This window comes from Phyllobates terribilis, unplaced genomic scaffold (genome assembly GCF_046119375.1).
Source record: "Phyllobates terribilis strain yellow unplaced genomic scaffold, ASM4611937v1 Scaffold_9__5_contigs__length_417890890, whole genome shotgun sequence".
Lineage (NCBI taxonomy): Eukaryota > Metazoa > Chordata > Amphibia > Anura > Dendrobatidae > Phyllobates > Phyllobates terribilis.
The window spans coordinates 144,047,158-144,064,906 of NW_027362769.1; the positions used below are offsets into that span (position 1 = coordinate 144,047,158).

General features: G+C 44.2%; 1 protein-coding gene across 2 annotated transcripts in view; it reads right to left on the reverse strand.

The window, feature by feature from the left end:
* Positions 1-8,883: 8,883 nt before the first annotated feature.
* GPD2 (glycerol-3-phosphate dehydrogenase 2) overlaps positions 8,884-17,749 on the reverse strand; it is a 310,532-nt gene continuing 301,666 nt past the window's right edge. Inside the window, exons 18-19 of one of the 2 annotated variants that reach the window (XM_073647152.1) lie at positions 13,168-13,243; positions 8,884-9,022 (exon numbers count right to left, since the gene is read on the reverse strand). In XM_073647152.1, coding sequence (XP_073503253.1) covers positions 13,222-13,243 — 22 coding nt within the window. In that variant the 3' untranslated portion in view covers positions 8,884-9,022; positions 13,168-13,221. The remainder of the gene's footprint in view (positions 9,023-13,167; positions 13,244-17,749) is intronic. The other variant, XM_073647151.1, reaches the window with a different exon arrangement.

Here is a 17,749-nt window from a genome sequence, read left to right on the forward strand (position 1 = left end):
GGCAGTCCTACAGATGTTACTAAGTTCTTAATGTCGACTACGCCACCCGTTGTGTTGCGGTCACTGTGGCCGCCGCTGCAGCAGGGTCCGCTGAGGCTGGTGGTGTAGGTGCAGCTTTGGTGATATAACCCCCAACGGGTGGGGTATAGCCTCAGGGGGATCAGGTGCAGAGGATGGGAGTTGTGGTGATGCAGTGTAGTCGGCAATCAGAGACAGAGTCGGGTTATGCAGTTTAGGATGTTTACTCACTGCTGATGTTCTGGTCACTCCAGCTTCGAGTGACCTCCCGAGCCGTGCTGCGTCCACCAGGTTCTGGATCCAGCCAACCCCCAAATAAGTCCGGAGCGTGACCCTGAGCTCTCCTTCTGTCCTTTCTCTGGCCGTCCCCACTATTGATCCACCCAGGTCCAGCTCCCTCGGGCCTTCTGTTGGGAGACCCTTGGCCTCGGGTTCCCTGACCCTCCACGTGGTATGCCTTCGTGGTGGATGTGGTGGGTGACCGTGGCAAACGCTGCCCACGGTCTCCGGTCTCTGGCTGGGGTGTGTTTTTGCCCCCACCAGCTTGGGTTCCGGTACCCTGTGCCGACTCTTCACCCGGGGATTTAATTTGGGTTCTTGGAGTCCTTTTCTTCTGTTTCCCCCTCTGGGTCTCTCTTTCTCCTCTCTCACTCTGGGTCTCTCTTCTCCTCCGCTCGCTGACTTTCTCTCTGCAACTGACCCTGTTCTTAGTTGGTGCCCACCTTATATACACCCTCTATGTGTGAGCTCAGGTGACCAGCACCCAATGAGCTCCTATCTTTACCCAGGCTGCTCCCCCTATCTGCCCCTACACTACTTGGGATGTACCACCCCCCTCCCACTCCAGCCAGGAACAGACTCGGTCGTACCTGCACATTTCTAAGTGGGAGTACCGTCGGTCTGCTCCTCGGAAATGGGATGTGTGTAGTGCATGCAGCCTACCGAGCTCAGTTCCACACTCCTTCCTTACCCGGGAGTGGAATATCACACCTCTGGGTTGAGGTGCAATACCCCTGTAGCAGCCGAATCCTCAGGGTGCTACATGTGCGCTGCTGATAGGCTGACAGATTGCACCTCCCCACTGCAAATGCGGGAAAGAGAAAAAAAAATGGAGATCTTCATTGTTCCTGCAGAGATCCACCCCCTGCCCCTCCCCCCACCCCGCTGTACACTCAAACTGCGTATTAACATTAATTTTCATCATTACTGAGAAAAAATCCAGTTATGATTTTGGTGCACGAACAGTTTTCGAACATAACCTCGAACAGCCGAATTTTTCTCAAATTGTTCGTGTTCGCCGAACGGCTCGAACACCGCCCAAAACAGCTCGAATTTGAGATTGGCGAACAGTTCGAGTAGAACAACTCTCATCTCTAGTAGTCAGCACTCCGGGGGATGCATGTTGTGATGTAACAATGTAGCGCCCCGAGGATTCGGCCGCTACAGGGGTATTGCACCTCTGCCAGAGGTGTGATATTCCACTCCCGGGTAAGGATGGAGTATGGTCCAGGGCCCAGTTAGCTGTATGCAGCACACACACCCCATTTCCGGGGGACAGCTCAACGGTGCTCCCATTTATACAGTAATGCAGGCACGAGAGACCATGTCCCTGGCTGGAGTGGGGAGGGGGAAGGAAAACCCAGTGATGTAGGAGCAGAAGGGGACGGTTTCTGAGCATAGATAGGAGCTCATTGGTTGCTGGTCACCTGAGCTCACACACTAGGGGAGGGTATATAAGGTGGGCACCATCTTAGTTCTGGGTTTAGTTCAGTGAGAGAATGAGTTCAGCCAGAGAGGGCTGACAGGGAGCTGTGGCTCAGTCTGGGCCCAGCTCCACGAGGCAGGCCTAGGGGGAAGGCCGGAGCCAGAAGAAAGGAACAGAAACAGAAAGGAGCTGAAAGGAACAGAAACAGAAAGGAACAGCAAAAAAAGAGAAGTACCCAAGTGTAGAAGGGCTCAAAAACAAGAAGGCAGAAGGGACCCTAAGAACCCATGAGAATACCGGGTGAAGTGTCAGGCAGATTAAGGGTACCGGATCCCAAGTTGGTGGAGGAGAAACTACCCTCAGCCAAAGACTGGAGGTCGTGATCATTTATTGGTGCGACACTTCACCAAATCTGCTAGGAAGGCACCATATAGGACAGCGGGGAACGGGGCCCACGTTTACCCGCGCAGATCCGCGGTAGCTGGACAAAAGTTGGTCACTGGTGGGGCAGGCCAGAGAAAGGATAGAAGGGGGTCCTGTGCCATATTCCTGAACTGCCTGGGGGTTGACCGGGCCCCTCACCTGGTGGACGCAGCACGGCTCGGGCGGTCATTGCTGACAGAAGTGACTGGGAATATACGAACTGTGAGTAAAAGACCCTGGACTGCAACACGTTGTCTTTGTGCTTTTTGCTTCGCCAGCACTAACGGTATTGGGACTCCCTGCACCATCACCCCCACCATCCACTACACTGCCCTGGGGCTGCACTCTTCCCGTGGGGAGTAACACTACCTCAGCTGCAAACACCATCAGCCTCAGCAGTCTGCCTTGCAGCGGCGGTTCATAATAGCCGCAATCCACAGGTGGCGTAGTCGGACATTACCTACAGCACATCATAGACTACCACTGGTCTGACCACCCTGAGCCACGGGACCGGGTCGCCACCACTACTCCCAGCATTGCCCTGAAGCCCGGTCCCGAGTGCCCCACGGCCCAGCGGGCGAGTCAACAACGTGTGCCGAAATGACACAAAGAATGCATGTGACGGTGGAAGATGAAAAGAAGAGTTGTGGAGGACTAGATGGTGAGCAGCAGGGGCAGTGAAACAGGTAAGCGGTGAAGTCAGTATTCTTTTCTTTTTCAGCCTTCTGCCTGCTAGCTACGGTTTAGCAAACTGGTAACCAGCTGGCGGCTATTTTGCTGAATTCATGTGGATTGAATTACAAAAAAAATCTGTTTTCTGGAGAATATGAATTTTTCAGAATCTTGCTGACCATGAGAGCTTACACTCTACAGAAAAGAGAGGACCCCACTGACCATAAGAGCTTACACTCTGCAGGAGAGAAAGAGAGCCCTGCTGACCATAAGAGCTTATACTCTACGGAAAAGAGAGGACCCTGCTGACTATAAGAGCTTACACTCTACAGGAGAGAGAGAGGACACCGCTGATCATAAGAGCCTACACTCTACAGCTAGTAAAGGCTAGGTATTCAGCTGGGGGCTGATATTAGTAGCCTGGGAAGCTCCGTGGGTATTACCCCCTTCCCAGGCTTCAAACATCTGCCCCAGCCGTCTGTTTAACCTCCGCTAGAGACTAAAATTACGGGGAACCGAACACCAATTTTTTTTTAATAAATCCTTTATTTTAACACTAAATGACAAGTACAGTAATCAACACTATCACTTTACTTCTTATATATGTGACTGACATGTTTCTATCTATCTAATCTATGTGTGATTCTCTATTCTTTCAATTCTAAATTGTCGGGTACCGCTGCTGAATTGTCGGCCGGCTTTTTTAAAGAGACGGTGCATGAAAACACTGTTATTTTTTTAAATAAATCCTTTAACAATAAATGACAAGTACTGTAAGCAACACTGTCACTGTACTTCTTATATATGTGACTGACATGTTTCTATCTATCTAATCTATGTGTGATGTTCTATTCTTTCTGTTCTAAATTGTCGGGTACCGGTGTATGTGTAGCACCCTGGGGGCTCGGTTGCTACAGAGGTATTGCATCTCATCCAGATGTGTGATATCTCACTCTCAGGTAAGGATGGAGTGTGGATCAGGACCCTGACACCTGCATGCATTACACCACATTTCCGGGGGGCAGGGCGACCGATATGCTCCAAGTAGAGCACGACAGTCCCTGTCCCTGGCTGGAGTGAGGGGAAGGAACACCTAAGAAGGGGGAACCCTGTAGTGCAGGAGCAGGGAGGAAGTAGTTCCTGGGTGCACTTAGAGGGAGATATAAAAGGTGGGCACCATCTTAGATCAAGGGGGAGTTCATGGAGAGAAGTCAGTCAGAGAGAAGATGTGACAGAGCAGGACTCTGTGGAGCTCTGCTCCGGACACAGGTCTGCCTGTGAGGCCCAGTCAGCACTGAAGAGAGAGAGAGAGAGAGTTGGGGAGAAGAAATGAAGAGGAGCGGAGGAGGCTCCAGGAACACAGAGGAAAGAAGGGGCCCCAGGGGTGTGGACCAGCTGGTAGCCACCATACGCCCGCATCTACCTGAGAAGAGGGGTCAGGCCAAGGGGGAGACCGGTCCCCGAAACTAGTGGTGGCGGGGAACTACCCTCAGCTAGAAACCGGAGGCTGTGACATTTCATGTGGTGCAGCCCCTCACTATACCTGCTAGGAAGGCACCACATAGGGTCAGGGAAACTGGCGCCGAGGTTTACCCAGAGAAGGCCTGAGGCAGCCGGACAGAAGTGTGGTCACTGGTGGGGTATGACAGGCCAGAGTAAGAATACGCAAAGGGGGTCCTGCGAAGCGCTCCAAAATTATCTGGGAGTTGGCCGAGCCCCGTCATCTGGTGAACATGGTGCTACGCGGGAAGTTACAGCCGGCCAGAGTAACGTGGAATAACGAACTGTGAGTAAAGATCCTGGACTGCATTACAGGGACTCTGAGTTATTATTCCCGCGCACCATCACCCCCATCATTCACACTTGCTGCCCTTAGGCTATACTCCTCCCGTGGGGAGTTATACTACACTCTGCTGCACCCACAACACCGGTCTCAGCGGTCTGCCCTGCCGCGGCGGTTCACTCTGACCACAATCCACGGGTGGCGTAGTCGGACATTTGAAAATAATAAAAACCACATCAATAGACTGCCACTGGTTTGACCACCCTGAGCCACAGGACCGGGTCATCGCCACGGTGACTACAACCCCCAGCATCCACAAAAAGGCCCGGTTCCGGATTCCCCACACGGCCCAGGGGGCGCATCATATGCCGCTGCTGAATTGCCGGCTTTTCATGTAATACATTCTACATTATTCTTAGTTGTTTTCCTTCATGTAGAATTAACCTACAAGGAAAGAAAGGGTTTATTTTTATTCCGATATTTGTGTCCCATTGACTTGCATTGGTTTCCGGTATCGGAATCGGCGATATCCGATATTTTTTGGGTATCGGTCCGATCCAATCCAATATTTCCCGATATCGGAAGGTATCGCTCAACACTAATTATGACAAGGTGATGTGTAATGGCATCCAGGGTTGTCAAAGGTCTAGTTGTGCTGTAAGCCAAGGTCCAGAGTAAAGCAGGCTGAAGAAGATGCATGTGATGGGAGAATTTGAAAGAAGAGGCTTGGAGGACCGGATAGTGGGCTGCAGAGTCTTTGAGTGGGACATGTGAGTGGGACAGGTGAGTGTTAACTTTTTTTTATATGCTACAAATCCACAGTATAATACGGAACATGCAATTTGCATCAAATAATTTTGATGCAAATCGATATTTGTCAAATTCGAATCTCTACAGATTCGATCATCTCCCATGACCACCTCTTTATTTTCAGAGGGATAAGGCAGGGTCACATTTTTAAGATTCCAGAGCTTGGACCCACTTCTATCAGATATTTATGGCATACTCTGTGATGAAAGAAGGATGACTCTCAAACTTAGTGAGGGTTGTCAGATAAACATTTCTGGAGTTGGTGTGAAGCATTTGATCTAATATTTCAACCCTATTGCTATTAGTGCTAAAAAAAAAAACTGTTCAATCTCTGCCCTGAATAAATCCTAAAATCAAAATCCAAACACCACCTGCTTCCTTGCATTTAGTGAAAAAAAGACTTGGAGGAGTTGAGAAACTCAAGGTTAATTAGATTATCATCACTCATTTCTGATATCTTAATCTGCACCATCAGGCCTTCACTGAGCAGATGATTTGATTCATTCCCAAAGTCTTAACTTTTTTGCTTCTGTTCACCAAATGAAATCATCGGTGTGCACATGACTGAGATACCAGATTCTTTTCAAATATCAGTTACAGACCAGGGACAAAAGATACATTACAAAAAAAAATTACATTTATTCATTATGGAATCAGGAAATGTTCATTTTCATTGCAAATAGGGTTATTACACTTTCAGCTATATTGCCATGGGTGTCGGCCGGAAAATGTAGAAAGTTTGAACCAAGTTTCATAGCTCGTCGCTAGTTTAAGATGGATGCATTTGCGCCCTAGATCCAAGGTCCAAATAACCTGAACTTAGACCCCAATGGGGTAGAAATGGGAGACAGATTAAAGGGTAGAATTTCTGAACATATGTATAAAAATAGTAATTTAAAGTCTATGTTCAACTTTCCAAAGGGTTTTTTTTATTGTTGATTTTTGATTCATCAGTCTCAGGCAAGGAAAGATGTACCTGCCCCCAGTGTAGAATCTCTGGTAACACCTAGTTGGGTTTATCATAAATTAAGACCAAAACTTTACAAACTAATATCTTTGCAATGGAGTGGAGAAATAAAAAAATAAAATCTACGTTTTACTCAGCACTGCAGTCACTATTTCATGATGTGACCAGTTTAATATGCTCAAACTGGTGAAAGGTCCTCTTTAAAGGTTATCTGTCTGCAGGTTTTTGCTCTTTAATCTGAGAACAGCATAATGTAGAGGTTAAGACACGGATTACATTGATGTGCTACTTATTAGGCTGTGTGCTATTGTTTCCATGCAATGAGGTTTTATCACCAGAAGATTATCGCTGCCTGGGACAACAGTGCACGTAAGCCTTAGTCCAACCACGCCCCCTCCTCTGATAAGCAGCTCACTGTCAATAAACTATATATATAGAAAGCCTGGTGTGGGCAGGATTAGCTTTTTGAGATCTGCTACACCCTTACATCTAAAAACTCTGATTGTGTAACAACTGCTGCACCCAGTAATCTAAGTGATACATCATTGAATTCAGCTTCTCTTTTCCTACATCATGCTGCTCTCAGATGAGGTAGCAAAAACCTGCTGACAGATTCCCTTTAAGGCTGTCCTGAGAGTTGCTACTTAATTTCAGATTTAAAAAATACAGGAATTAAAGCACAAACTCTTCCAAAGTTTCACATTGCAACCCCATGTTTAATTGGCAGAGGGGTGTTCACGCCGTGTACAATTATCGCGTATCCACAGGATATCCCAAAAATATATAGTAGATTAGGGTCTCACCAATTGGTCCTACATCTTTCTTGAGAATGGAGACCTGATAGGTGCTGCTTTTTGTGGAGAATGGGAATTACGACCACCTCTCCACTTATAGTGGCACTCATCAGGACCTCAAACTCAAGATAGATGTAGATTCCGTTGATTAAACCCTCATCTATTATACAATTATGGTATAGCTACAGGATATCCCATAAATATATAAGACGGGAATACCCCTTCAATGCCTTAAAAAATCACAGAAAAGTTGTTCTAAACTTCCAATTTTGGTGGGACTGGGTGGCCATCTAATGTGAATTAGGTGACTCTTGTCTCCTTCGACATATGATGTTGGAGGAATGAAGAAACTAGATGTTTAATGTTTATGTGAGATCCTTTTGTTCTCGTGGGAAAACAGTTGCCACCTTAGATTCCTGGTAGCAGTTTACTCTACTCTTCTCGTTCTTCTGGTAGCTGTTTACTCTACTCTTCTGGCTCTTCTGGCAGCAGGTTACTCTACTCTTCTGGCAGCAGTTTACTCTACTCTTCTGGCTCTTCTGGCAGCAGGTTACTCTACTCTTCTGGCAGCAGTTTACTCTACTCTTCTGGCTCTTCTGGCAGCAGGTTACTCTACTCTTCTGGCAGCAGGTTACTCTACTCTTCTGGCAGCAGGTTACTCTACTCTTCTGGCTCTTCTGGCAGCGGATTACCCTACTCTTCTAGTTCTTCTGGCAGCAGTTTACTCTACTCTTCTTTCTTCTGGCAGCAGTTTACTCTACTCTTCTCGTTCTTCTGGTAGCTGTTTACTCTACTCTTCTGGCTCTTCTGGCAGCAGGTTACTCTACTCTTCTGGCAGCAGTTTACTCTACTCTTCTGGCTCTTCTGGCAGCAGGTTACTCTACTCTTCTGGCAGCAGGTTACTCTACTCTTCTGGCAGCAGGTTACTCTACTCTTCTGGCTCTTCTGGCAGCGGATTACCCTACTCTTCTAGTTCTTCTGGCAGCAGTTTACTCTACTCTTCTTTCTTCTGGCAGCAGTTTACTCTACTCTTCTCATTCTTCTGGTGCAGTTTACTCTACTCTTCTTGTTCTTCTGGCAGCAGTTTACTCTACTCTTCTCCTTCAGAGCACATGGCCGCTCTGTTGGAGAGGAGAGATCAGAAAAGACATCTGCCATCCTATATCTGACCAAATCTTGCACCATTGCATAGGATTTAGAGAATCCATAAATTTATATATGGGGTGGAGAGGTCAGAGCTCAAGATAATGTCATCCATCTGGTCCACAATGGGCTGCTATGCTTTGATGTGCCTCCTGATTGCGTATATATTACACATAGTAGTAATATATCTAGTATTTGTAATAAGCAACAAGAGCATGTCCACTTAATAATTGGTACTACCTCTCCAGGAGCTTCAACCTCACCAAGGTCATAAATATACAGCTAAGGTTTAAGAGTAAAGTCAGACCTCCATATCGCCAGTCTGCTGCCCGATTATTTTCTAGCAGTGGTCTTTATGGGCCATAAAAAAAGTGCAATATGTGACAAACAAACTTAAAGTGAAAGAAGGTAAATACGTGATAATCAAAATGTTACCACTGACAACTAACAATTCTGCATAGCTTTTATTATAGAACTTAGGGCTACAATTTTTTCCCGGATTCTACAATAATGGGCTAAATGGATCCATTTGTATCTGAGTGAAATGTATTACACCATTTGCTACATACGTATGGACCTACTATCCAAACAGGCAATTCAGTTTAACCATTTCATGCATTTTCTTCTTCACTCGAAAACCCATTGCTTCTGTCAAGTTTTTTTTTTTCTCAGCTTCTTTCTCCATGAAAACAGGGAATAAAAAGTTTCTGAAAGAAATAAAATAATGATACAGATGAATTTGGAAAGATTTCACTAAATAATCATCATCATTTAACAAAAAAAAATAAATTGTAAATGTATCCTTAAAGAAATTATCCGGATCCATTTTGTTTTACTTACATTTTTCAGAAGTTAACATTTGTTAAGGACTAAGAAATAGGACAGTCTACCATGTTCTGAATAATGGAATCCCAGTAACCAAAAGAAAACTGAAGTCTTGTCAACTGATCAGCCAATCCTGGCTGTTTAACACCTTTAGATGTTGCAGTCAAAAGTGTGCCAAAGCATCTAAGCGATAAGACAGAAAAGACATGTCCCTATACTATCCATCACCCTAAATAATCACAATATCATATTATTTATCTAGTACAGTAAAAAAATGCCCAAACATTATATTTTTTTTCAGTAAGATAAAGTAACTAAAAAATGACAAAGTAGTGATTAAAAAGGTGTATGTACCCCAAAGCATTACTAATAAAAACTACTGCTCAGCCAGTAAAAAATAAGCCCTCACTTAGCTCAAAAAAGTTGTGTCTGGACTCGAGATAGAAGATATAGTGACAAAATCAAAGCAGTAAAACATAAAAATAAAAAAAAATGGCATTGCTATAATCATTCCCCAAAATAAAGTTAACATATTAATTTTTGCTGTAAAAATGAAACACAAAATACATTGCAAACAAATTGTATCATTTTGTCATGCCAGGTGTGAGTGCAACACAGAGAGTCACGCCAGGTGTGAGTGCAACACAGAGGGGAAAGGGAGCCCAGACACTAGGGAAAGGGGGAAGAGGTGACCTCCTAATCTGGACTAGCATCACCCTGTCTCCCCTAACGTCCCTATACAGCCTCCACAGCTGTCGAAGATCACGTGCCTCGCCCTACTATCCCTGGCGTTAGGCTATAGCTGGGGGTGGAAGGAGATGAGCACTAGTCAACCTCTGCTGGCACTCTAAAGACAAAAGAGGAAGGCAACACAGGGGAATAACAACTCGGCTTTAGAAGAAACTCCAACAGGGCACACGGCCTCAAGACTCCAGAGAGGACGTGATGCTGCTTCAGCCAAATTCCAAGTAGAAATGAGTATAACCGGCGACGCCCACCTAGACTCACCAGGTATATATACACCCAGACTAAAGGGAGGTAGTCGCTGGGTCCTAAACACAGCCTCCTATCTAGGCAGTTGTCTGCATTGCCAAACGTTGAGATCTCCTGCAAACCACTGCAGGGCGACTGTTTGTCACCTCTGACACATCCGTGACACATTTAGGTTGTTTGTTTTTTAACAATTCCAATACTTTTATATGGTACATTAAATGGTGGCATTAAAAATATAACATCACTGATTCCATCGAAGTGTCACTTACTGAGCTACTTGCTGTATTTTTTATAAAATCCTTTTTTTTTTTTGGTGCAGATCTACCAGTTCTCTGAATGGTGTGCTGTGTATAACCCCACCCACACCACTGGTAGTTTTACGCCGTGCATAGGCAGAAAACCACCATTCAATGATGAGGGTGTGATTGGACTACTTAGCAGCAGGTTTACTAGTCCTCTAGTGATAATCTCCTGCTGATAAAACAGTGATTTTATCAAAACTACAGCTATCAGCAAAGTAAGTGACACATCGCTGGAATCAGGGTCTTTGTCTCTTTGTAATGCTACTCTCGGATTAGGTGGGAAAAAAAACTGGTGGCAAATTCCTTTTAATTATTTCATTAAGAACTAAAAAAAAAAAAAAAATAAGTCTAGGGAGATATATTTCTTTCCGGCCATATTTTCATTTATCTGCGCGCTAAATTAGAGGAACTGAACAGACAGATCACTGGCTTGAAATCATCAGCATAAAATAAGCTATATCCCGCACCGCCATGCCATTTTTCTTTCCTATGTGATTCATAGAGGCAGTGAACTGGTTGTGTATTACCGGCAGTAATGCAGGCCTGGGTGGTACTGATAGGGAAGCTTTTCTGTTGTATTGTTTGCTTTTGGATACATAAGTCTATATCATGTCTGTTTTGGATAGAGTGGATCCAATATAGGCTGCTGAACGAAGCATCAGAGAAGACAGAAGGCGCGTGAGACACCGCTCTAAGAATTCACGTTCTGTATTTTACTTCCTTTATTTCTATTGTGGTATATAAGTAGTGGAACTAACAGAACCCCATGCATAATTCATGAGAGCAGCTCTAAGTGGAGGAATTGTTTTGTCGTGTTTTAACCCCTTCATGGTCAAGCTGTTTTCCGTTTTTTTTTTTACTTTTTTGGGTTTTTTTTCCCCCGCTTCTCCCAAGAGCCATAACTTTTTTTATTTTGCCATCCACATAGCAGTTTGATGGGTTTTTTTTTTGCAGGACAAGTTGTACTTTGGAATGATACCATTCATTTTATTATGTGATGCACTAGAAAGCAAGAATTCAAAGTGTGTTCAAAAAAAGTGCAATTCCTCAATATTTTTTTTTTTTCTATTTACCATGTTCAGTATATGGTAAATTTGACCTGGAAATATGATTCTCCAGGTCAGTACGAGTACACAGATATCAAACATGTATAGGTTTGTTTTTTTTTAAGTGGTGAAAAAAAAATTGAAATTTGTAATAAAAAAAAATAAAAAAAAAACAACAAACTTTTTGCTTGTGTCGCCATTTTCCAAGACCCATAACGTTTTCAATTTTTGGGATATGGGACTGTGTGAGGCTTATTTTTTTTCACCTATCATTTTGGGGTAGATATAATGATTAGATCGCCTCTTATTACATTTTATTGCAATGTTACGGAGGCCGAAAAATTTTAATTCTGGAATTTGGAATTTTTTTGTTACGCCATTTACCGATCGGATTATTTTATTTTATATTTTGATAGATCGGACTTTTACTAATGCAGCTATAACAAATATGTGTATTTTTTTTAATAGTTTTATTTTTAATGGGGCAAAAGTGGGGTGATTTGAACTTTTGTTTTTTGTTTTTTTCATATTTTGTTAAAAAAAAATTCCACTTCTTATTATATTTAATAGTCCCCTTAGGGGACTTAAAGCTGTGATCACCTGATTGCTTGTACTATATATAGCAATATCAAGGCATCAGCACTACTGTGAATACCAAAAAATCACAATCTCATATGAACGCCAGCTAAACAGGGGGTCTTCAGCAGCTAAATGGTCCCCTCATCGCAACCCATCGACACCACGGAATCACTTCATAGGTGCGTCAATGGGCGGGTGGAATGACCGACACCTAAAAGCCGCTGCCAGATATTGACAGCGCCCATGGCTGTTAAAGGCACATGATGGCTGTCGGCATGCGAGCCTGCATCAAAGTCAGGGACACAACATATGACATAAATATATGTCATATGTCGTGAAGGGGTTAAAGGATCTGCGGGTTTAATTATTTAGATTTCACAATATAAACTGTGTAAATTAATGAATACAATATCTGTCAGCTCTGATGAGGCTGGTGTGCTTACTTTGATGTTCCATGTCAGAATGACTGTAAATTCCTTTATTGAAAATTTCCTCTCTGGCTTCTGTACATTTTTGGTGGTCCAAAATTGAGTCTGTATTTTCTAAGGGGTGTAAAGCGGAGTCCTCAATAATTCAGGGCATCTAGGGGCTGTACTTTAAGGCGGTCTGGTCAAAGGTATGTATTTTTTTTATAAAGTCTGATCTGGTGTCTGGATTTTTTGGTAAATCTGTTCTTGGTAATGAATTTAGGGTTTCTGGTCTGGGGTCTACATTTATTTAGGGTTTCTGGGGTCTTTATTTAGGTCTTTTTTAGGGTGCATGGTCTAGGTTCTATATTAGTTTAAAGATCTGGGAAAATCTGTACTTATTAATGGGTCTGGGGTCTGGTCTGGGTGGTCCTGCATGTGTTTAGGGGGTCTGGTCTGTAGTATGTATTCATTTTGAGGTGTGCTGAATATGTACTACATTGGGTGCGTGCACTATATAATAGGGTGGTGTACCCAAAGTTCAGATAATTAAAATTGTAAAGTGCTGCGGAATATGTTTGGCGCTATAAAAATAAAAAAATTATTATAATAGACCAACATATAGATGTGAGCTGATCACTGTCCTTTTTCTATCACCAAACAATCCTATAATAAAGAATAGCATAAAATATGACCTTGCCTTTAAATGTGTATAAACTTTCCAGGAAGAAATGATTAATAGACGGTCTTCACTTCAGTCATCCTCATCTTCCTCACTACATGAAAAGAAATACCATTCGTAAAAAACATCATATACATTTTTTAGAAAAAGTAAGAAATAAAGTTCATTGCAGATAACAAGACTTTTAAACGGAGGAGGTAATAAATTAGACTTTATGTCAGGCCAATTGGACATTCCAGGAAAGAGGGATCCCTTGAAAATTACATTTAGTCATCGTGTACATGCAGTGTACCGCAATATTGAGCCGGCTGGGCAATAGTAACAGTAATATCACTCACACCTTACCTTAACAGGGTTGTCCCCTTTTCAGTAAATATTGATCACTAGGCACAGTTTGTTGTAAAAAAGCCGTACTCACCCTCCCCAGGTCAACAGGTGAGTCTCCATTGCTGTCCAAGTGCCAGCCAATTAAATTGCTGCTCCCGCAGCTCGGCAGCCAATTAGTGAGCTCAGGGGCTCTGCCTATGTGACGCCTCTACTCAGAGAAGCCCGTGTTTTACCCTGGGTGTTGGGGGACTCGGTATCGGGCCCTGTGGTGGAGAGATGGGATGCAGCTGTGGCCCGGGCCCGACCCGTGCTCAGGGCCGTCACATTAGAAAGAGATGGTGTGGGCTTGTCCAGGTTGAGTGGCTTATTTTAAAGACTATGCCACCTGTGGTGCCTGGTGAAGGGTCACCAGCGCCGCTACAGTCCGCTGAGGCCCAGTGTCATGGCGGCTAAAGTTCTCACTGCTCCCCACAGGCGGAGCAGGCCTCAGGGCAGGCAAACAGGAAAGAGAGGGGGTAGCAGTGTGGGGAGTACGGGCACCGCGTCGCATGGTATGGCGCGTAATGAACAGTCCGGAAGCCATAGGGGTGAACTTCCAAGGCTTTACTCACTTAGAGATGTCAGCGGGAAGGCGACTCCCTGCTCCCCGCGGAGTCCTGCGGCCACCAGGGACAGGGGTCCGACTACCTCTGAGAAAGTCCAGTGTTCGGTAGCGACCATACACCAGAGTGTTCCTGCACTACAGACTTCACTCTTTCCCGTCTGTGCGTGTGTAGATAGGCCGGATCTCCCTCTGAGCTCCTCTCAGGACTAGGGCACGGGTGGCAATTCCTCTCCATCCGATGCCCGGCGGGATCCTCAGGGCCTAACCGGGCTTTCCCGTCCAGGACATAGAGTGCAAGGTCGGGTGTCGGGGGCCGGTACCCCTCTTGCAGCCAGAATCCCTCTGAATAGATCAGGTAGGCGAGGACAGGTGGCGTACTCCGCTCCGTCTGCATCCTCCCCGGGACCCATTTGCTGGGGAGCCACACTCTAAAGCTCCCGGGGCCTTCTTGATCCTGGTCCTTGGCCGGGTTGAGACATTCCTTGTCTGCAACCTACCTCTCATCCCAAGGCCAGGGTACGAGGGCTGTGTCCCTTACCGGTGCAGGCCCACACAGGATCTGCGCTCCCGGAGGGAGGTCACATTACACACAGTATTTTGACAGCACACAGCAACCAAGGCCGACTAGCCAGGTTGTGCCAAGATGCACCAAAGACCGCTTGACAGACAGACTGCCAGCAGACTAGCAAGGGCTAGACAAAAGACCAGAAGAACCAAGGACCAAGATGGCTTTTTATTAAATATGAAATCTAAAGTGTAACTTACTGATGAGTCCTCCACCCACACCCACTAACTGGTTCCTACCACTTTGTGTTCCCCAGTCTCCCTGTAACCAGGGGAGCAGCACCTAGCGCATACTAGCTCCCTCTGGTGAAGTGTGGTGTTGGATGCAAAAGGTTAGGTCACAACCGTCGCACTGGGCTTACCTCAGAGGAGGAACACTACACTCCATTAGAGAAGTGCAGCATCCCTGTGGCGGTCGAACCCTCACACCTATGTAGATGGAACAGCCTACTCGGAGTCCCTGACCTCTCTGATTGGCTGTCGATGTGACATCGGTACTGCAGCCAATGCCAGATACTGGAAGCAGCAGCTGAGACTCGCCGGTGATCCCAGGGAGGGTAAGAACAGTGCGGTTTTATTTTTTTCTACTAAACCGCACCTAGAGATGACCATTAACTGAAAGGGGACAACCCCTTTTAAGTAGCACAAGAGCATAATATACTTGACAGTAAAAAAAAAACCTAAAACTATATGTAAGTCACACCAACTTCCAAGAAAGCATCACATGTCAATCAAATAGCATCAAAGAAGTGATAGGAAGAAAAAGAAATCACAGCCAACCTTCAAATGTACATTATATTTTCAAATATCATTCGTTGGGGGAGAATGTGGAGGAAAAAGGATCAGACATGTCGTATTTTAACATGTCCAATCTTTTGTTGTCTAGAAAGATAAGACACCTTCAAAGATACAGAATTACTCCCCCCTCCTTATTGAGAACACATGCACACTGAGCAGAATTGAGAGCGCATGTGTATTGGAAGGTCACGGTAAAAGTTTTATAGCCACATTTAAAGGGTGGTTTAATACTGGACAACCTCTCATTAATGAACTTAGGGTGCCATATAAATTAAAAAAAAATTAGACTTACCTCCAATACTGGCGCTTTTCCTCTGCTCTCAGCCCTGTGTCCCCTCCAGTCTCATGATATAAACAATGTCCTATTTCCATACAAACAGAATAAACACTATTCTTACACTTGGATAGAATTGGGAAAGTGACAGCCAATCAGCGGCCGCTAATTGGCTGCAGCGGTCACGTGACAATTGTTTGTCATAAGACCATAGAGGGACACCTGAGAAAAGGGGCGCCAATCTGGGAGGTAAATATAGGATTTTTTTTAGGATATGCAGCACCCTGGGGTTATTAATAACGGCTTATTCAGAAGTGGGCAACCCTTTTATTTATTTTTACCAATATCCGGACGACTAATTAATTTACTGTAAAATATTTTTTTTTAAGAAGAGGCCATTAGTAGCAATTTGATTCTGATTCTCATTGTGAAAATCCAGCTAAGGCCATGTTCACACATTCAGTATTTGGTCAGTATTTTACAGCAGTATTTGGAAGCCAAAACCAGGAGTGAGTGAAGTAGTGACTTGTTTCTATTATAATTTTCCTCTGATTGTTCCTCTTCTGGTTTTGGCTTATAAATACTGATGTAAACTACTGAACATGTCCTAATAAGGAGTCTTGGAAACATTGCTCCCTGCTAAGGCATGCACAACAGCTCTCCTCCAGAAGGGAGAGATCTGTCTTGAATTCTACTTTACTGAGTGTTGGAAACTGAATCTCAAGGAAACACCTAGAGGTGACTCTACAAAGACAGTTTTCTTTGTGTGGAAAAGTAGCGACTTTTCTTACTTTTCCCATTACTGGTTCAATCATCACAAGGATATTCACTTCCATAATTGATTTGGCTGCTAGAAGTTCACAACTCAATTCAATAGAAAACCCTTCACTCACAAAAGTTGCAGGTTATATCTCTACTTTCATCCACTCGTAGAAACTACAGGGTGGGCCATTTATATGGATACACCTAAATTAAATGGGAATGGTTGGTGACATCAACTTCCTGATTGTGGCACATTAGTATATGGGAGGGGGAAAACTTTTCCAGATGGGTGGTGACCATGGCGGCCATTTTGAAGTTGGCCATTTTGGATCCAACTTTATTTTTTTCAATGGGAAGAGGGTCATGTGACACGTCAAACTTATTGAGAATTTCATAAGAAAAACAATGGTGTGCTAGGTTTTAAAGTAACTTTATTCTTTCATGAGTTTCTTACAAGCTTATGACCACTTATAAAATGTATTCAAAGTGCTGCCCATTGTGTTGGATTGTCAATGCAGCCCTCTTCTCCCACGCTTGACACATTGATAGCAACACCGCAGAAGAAATGCTAGCACAGGCTTCCAGTATCCGTTGTTTCCGAACCCAAGTGATCACAAGCACAGGGTGGTAGAGTGAATACATTACCACCATCCCGTTCAATCTTGTGGGTCCACGGAAGCAGTAGTGTGACTGTAACATAAATGTAGTGGTTAGCACTACAGTTCCATTTTCGTGGTGGATTTTAGGATTCTCATTTTCTTATTTGTTGGAGCTCCAGCGGTCGAAAGTCCTAATGATCAGAAATTTATCACCTGTCCTTTGGATCGATGACAATTGCTGTTTATGGAACAACCCATTTAATTTGTCAATGGCTCCAGGGGTTGGACCTCTATGACCAAACACTAAAGGTCAATTGTAAGGATAGGCTATCAATTTTTCAGTCACGGAAAAGCATTCTGTGACTTCTACGTTTTCCAAGGCTATGTACACACTAATTTTTTTTCAGGAGTTTGTTTTTTTTTTTTGTGGAAACTCTTCAAAATCCTCCTGAAAAACTTTTACAATTCATTTCTATGGCAAATCCACTTTGCCGTTCTTATGAGTTTTTTGTGTTTTTTTTTTCTTTCTTTAAGAGGATTTGAAAAACTCCTGGGGGAAAAAATGAAAGTGCATGACATGTCTTTGAAGTGGATCCTGAAAGAGGTGAAGCACTGTCCAATCAAAAGACTGCAAAAACATTTCCAAAACGTTTTAAAAACCTCGTCAAAACC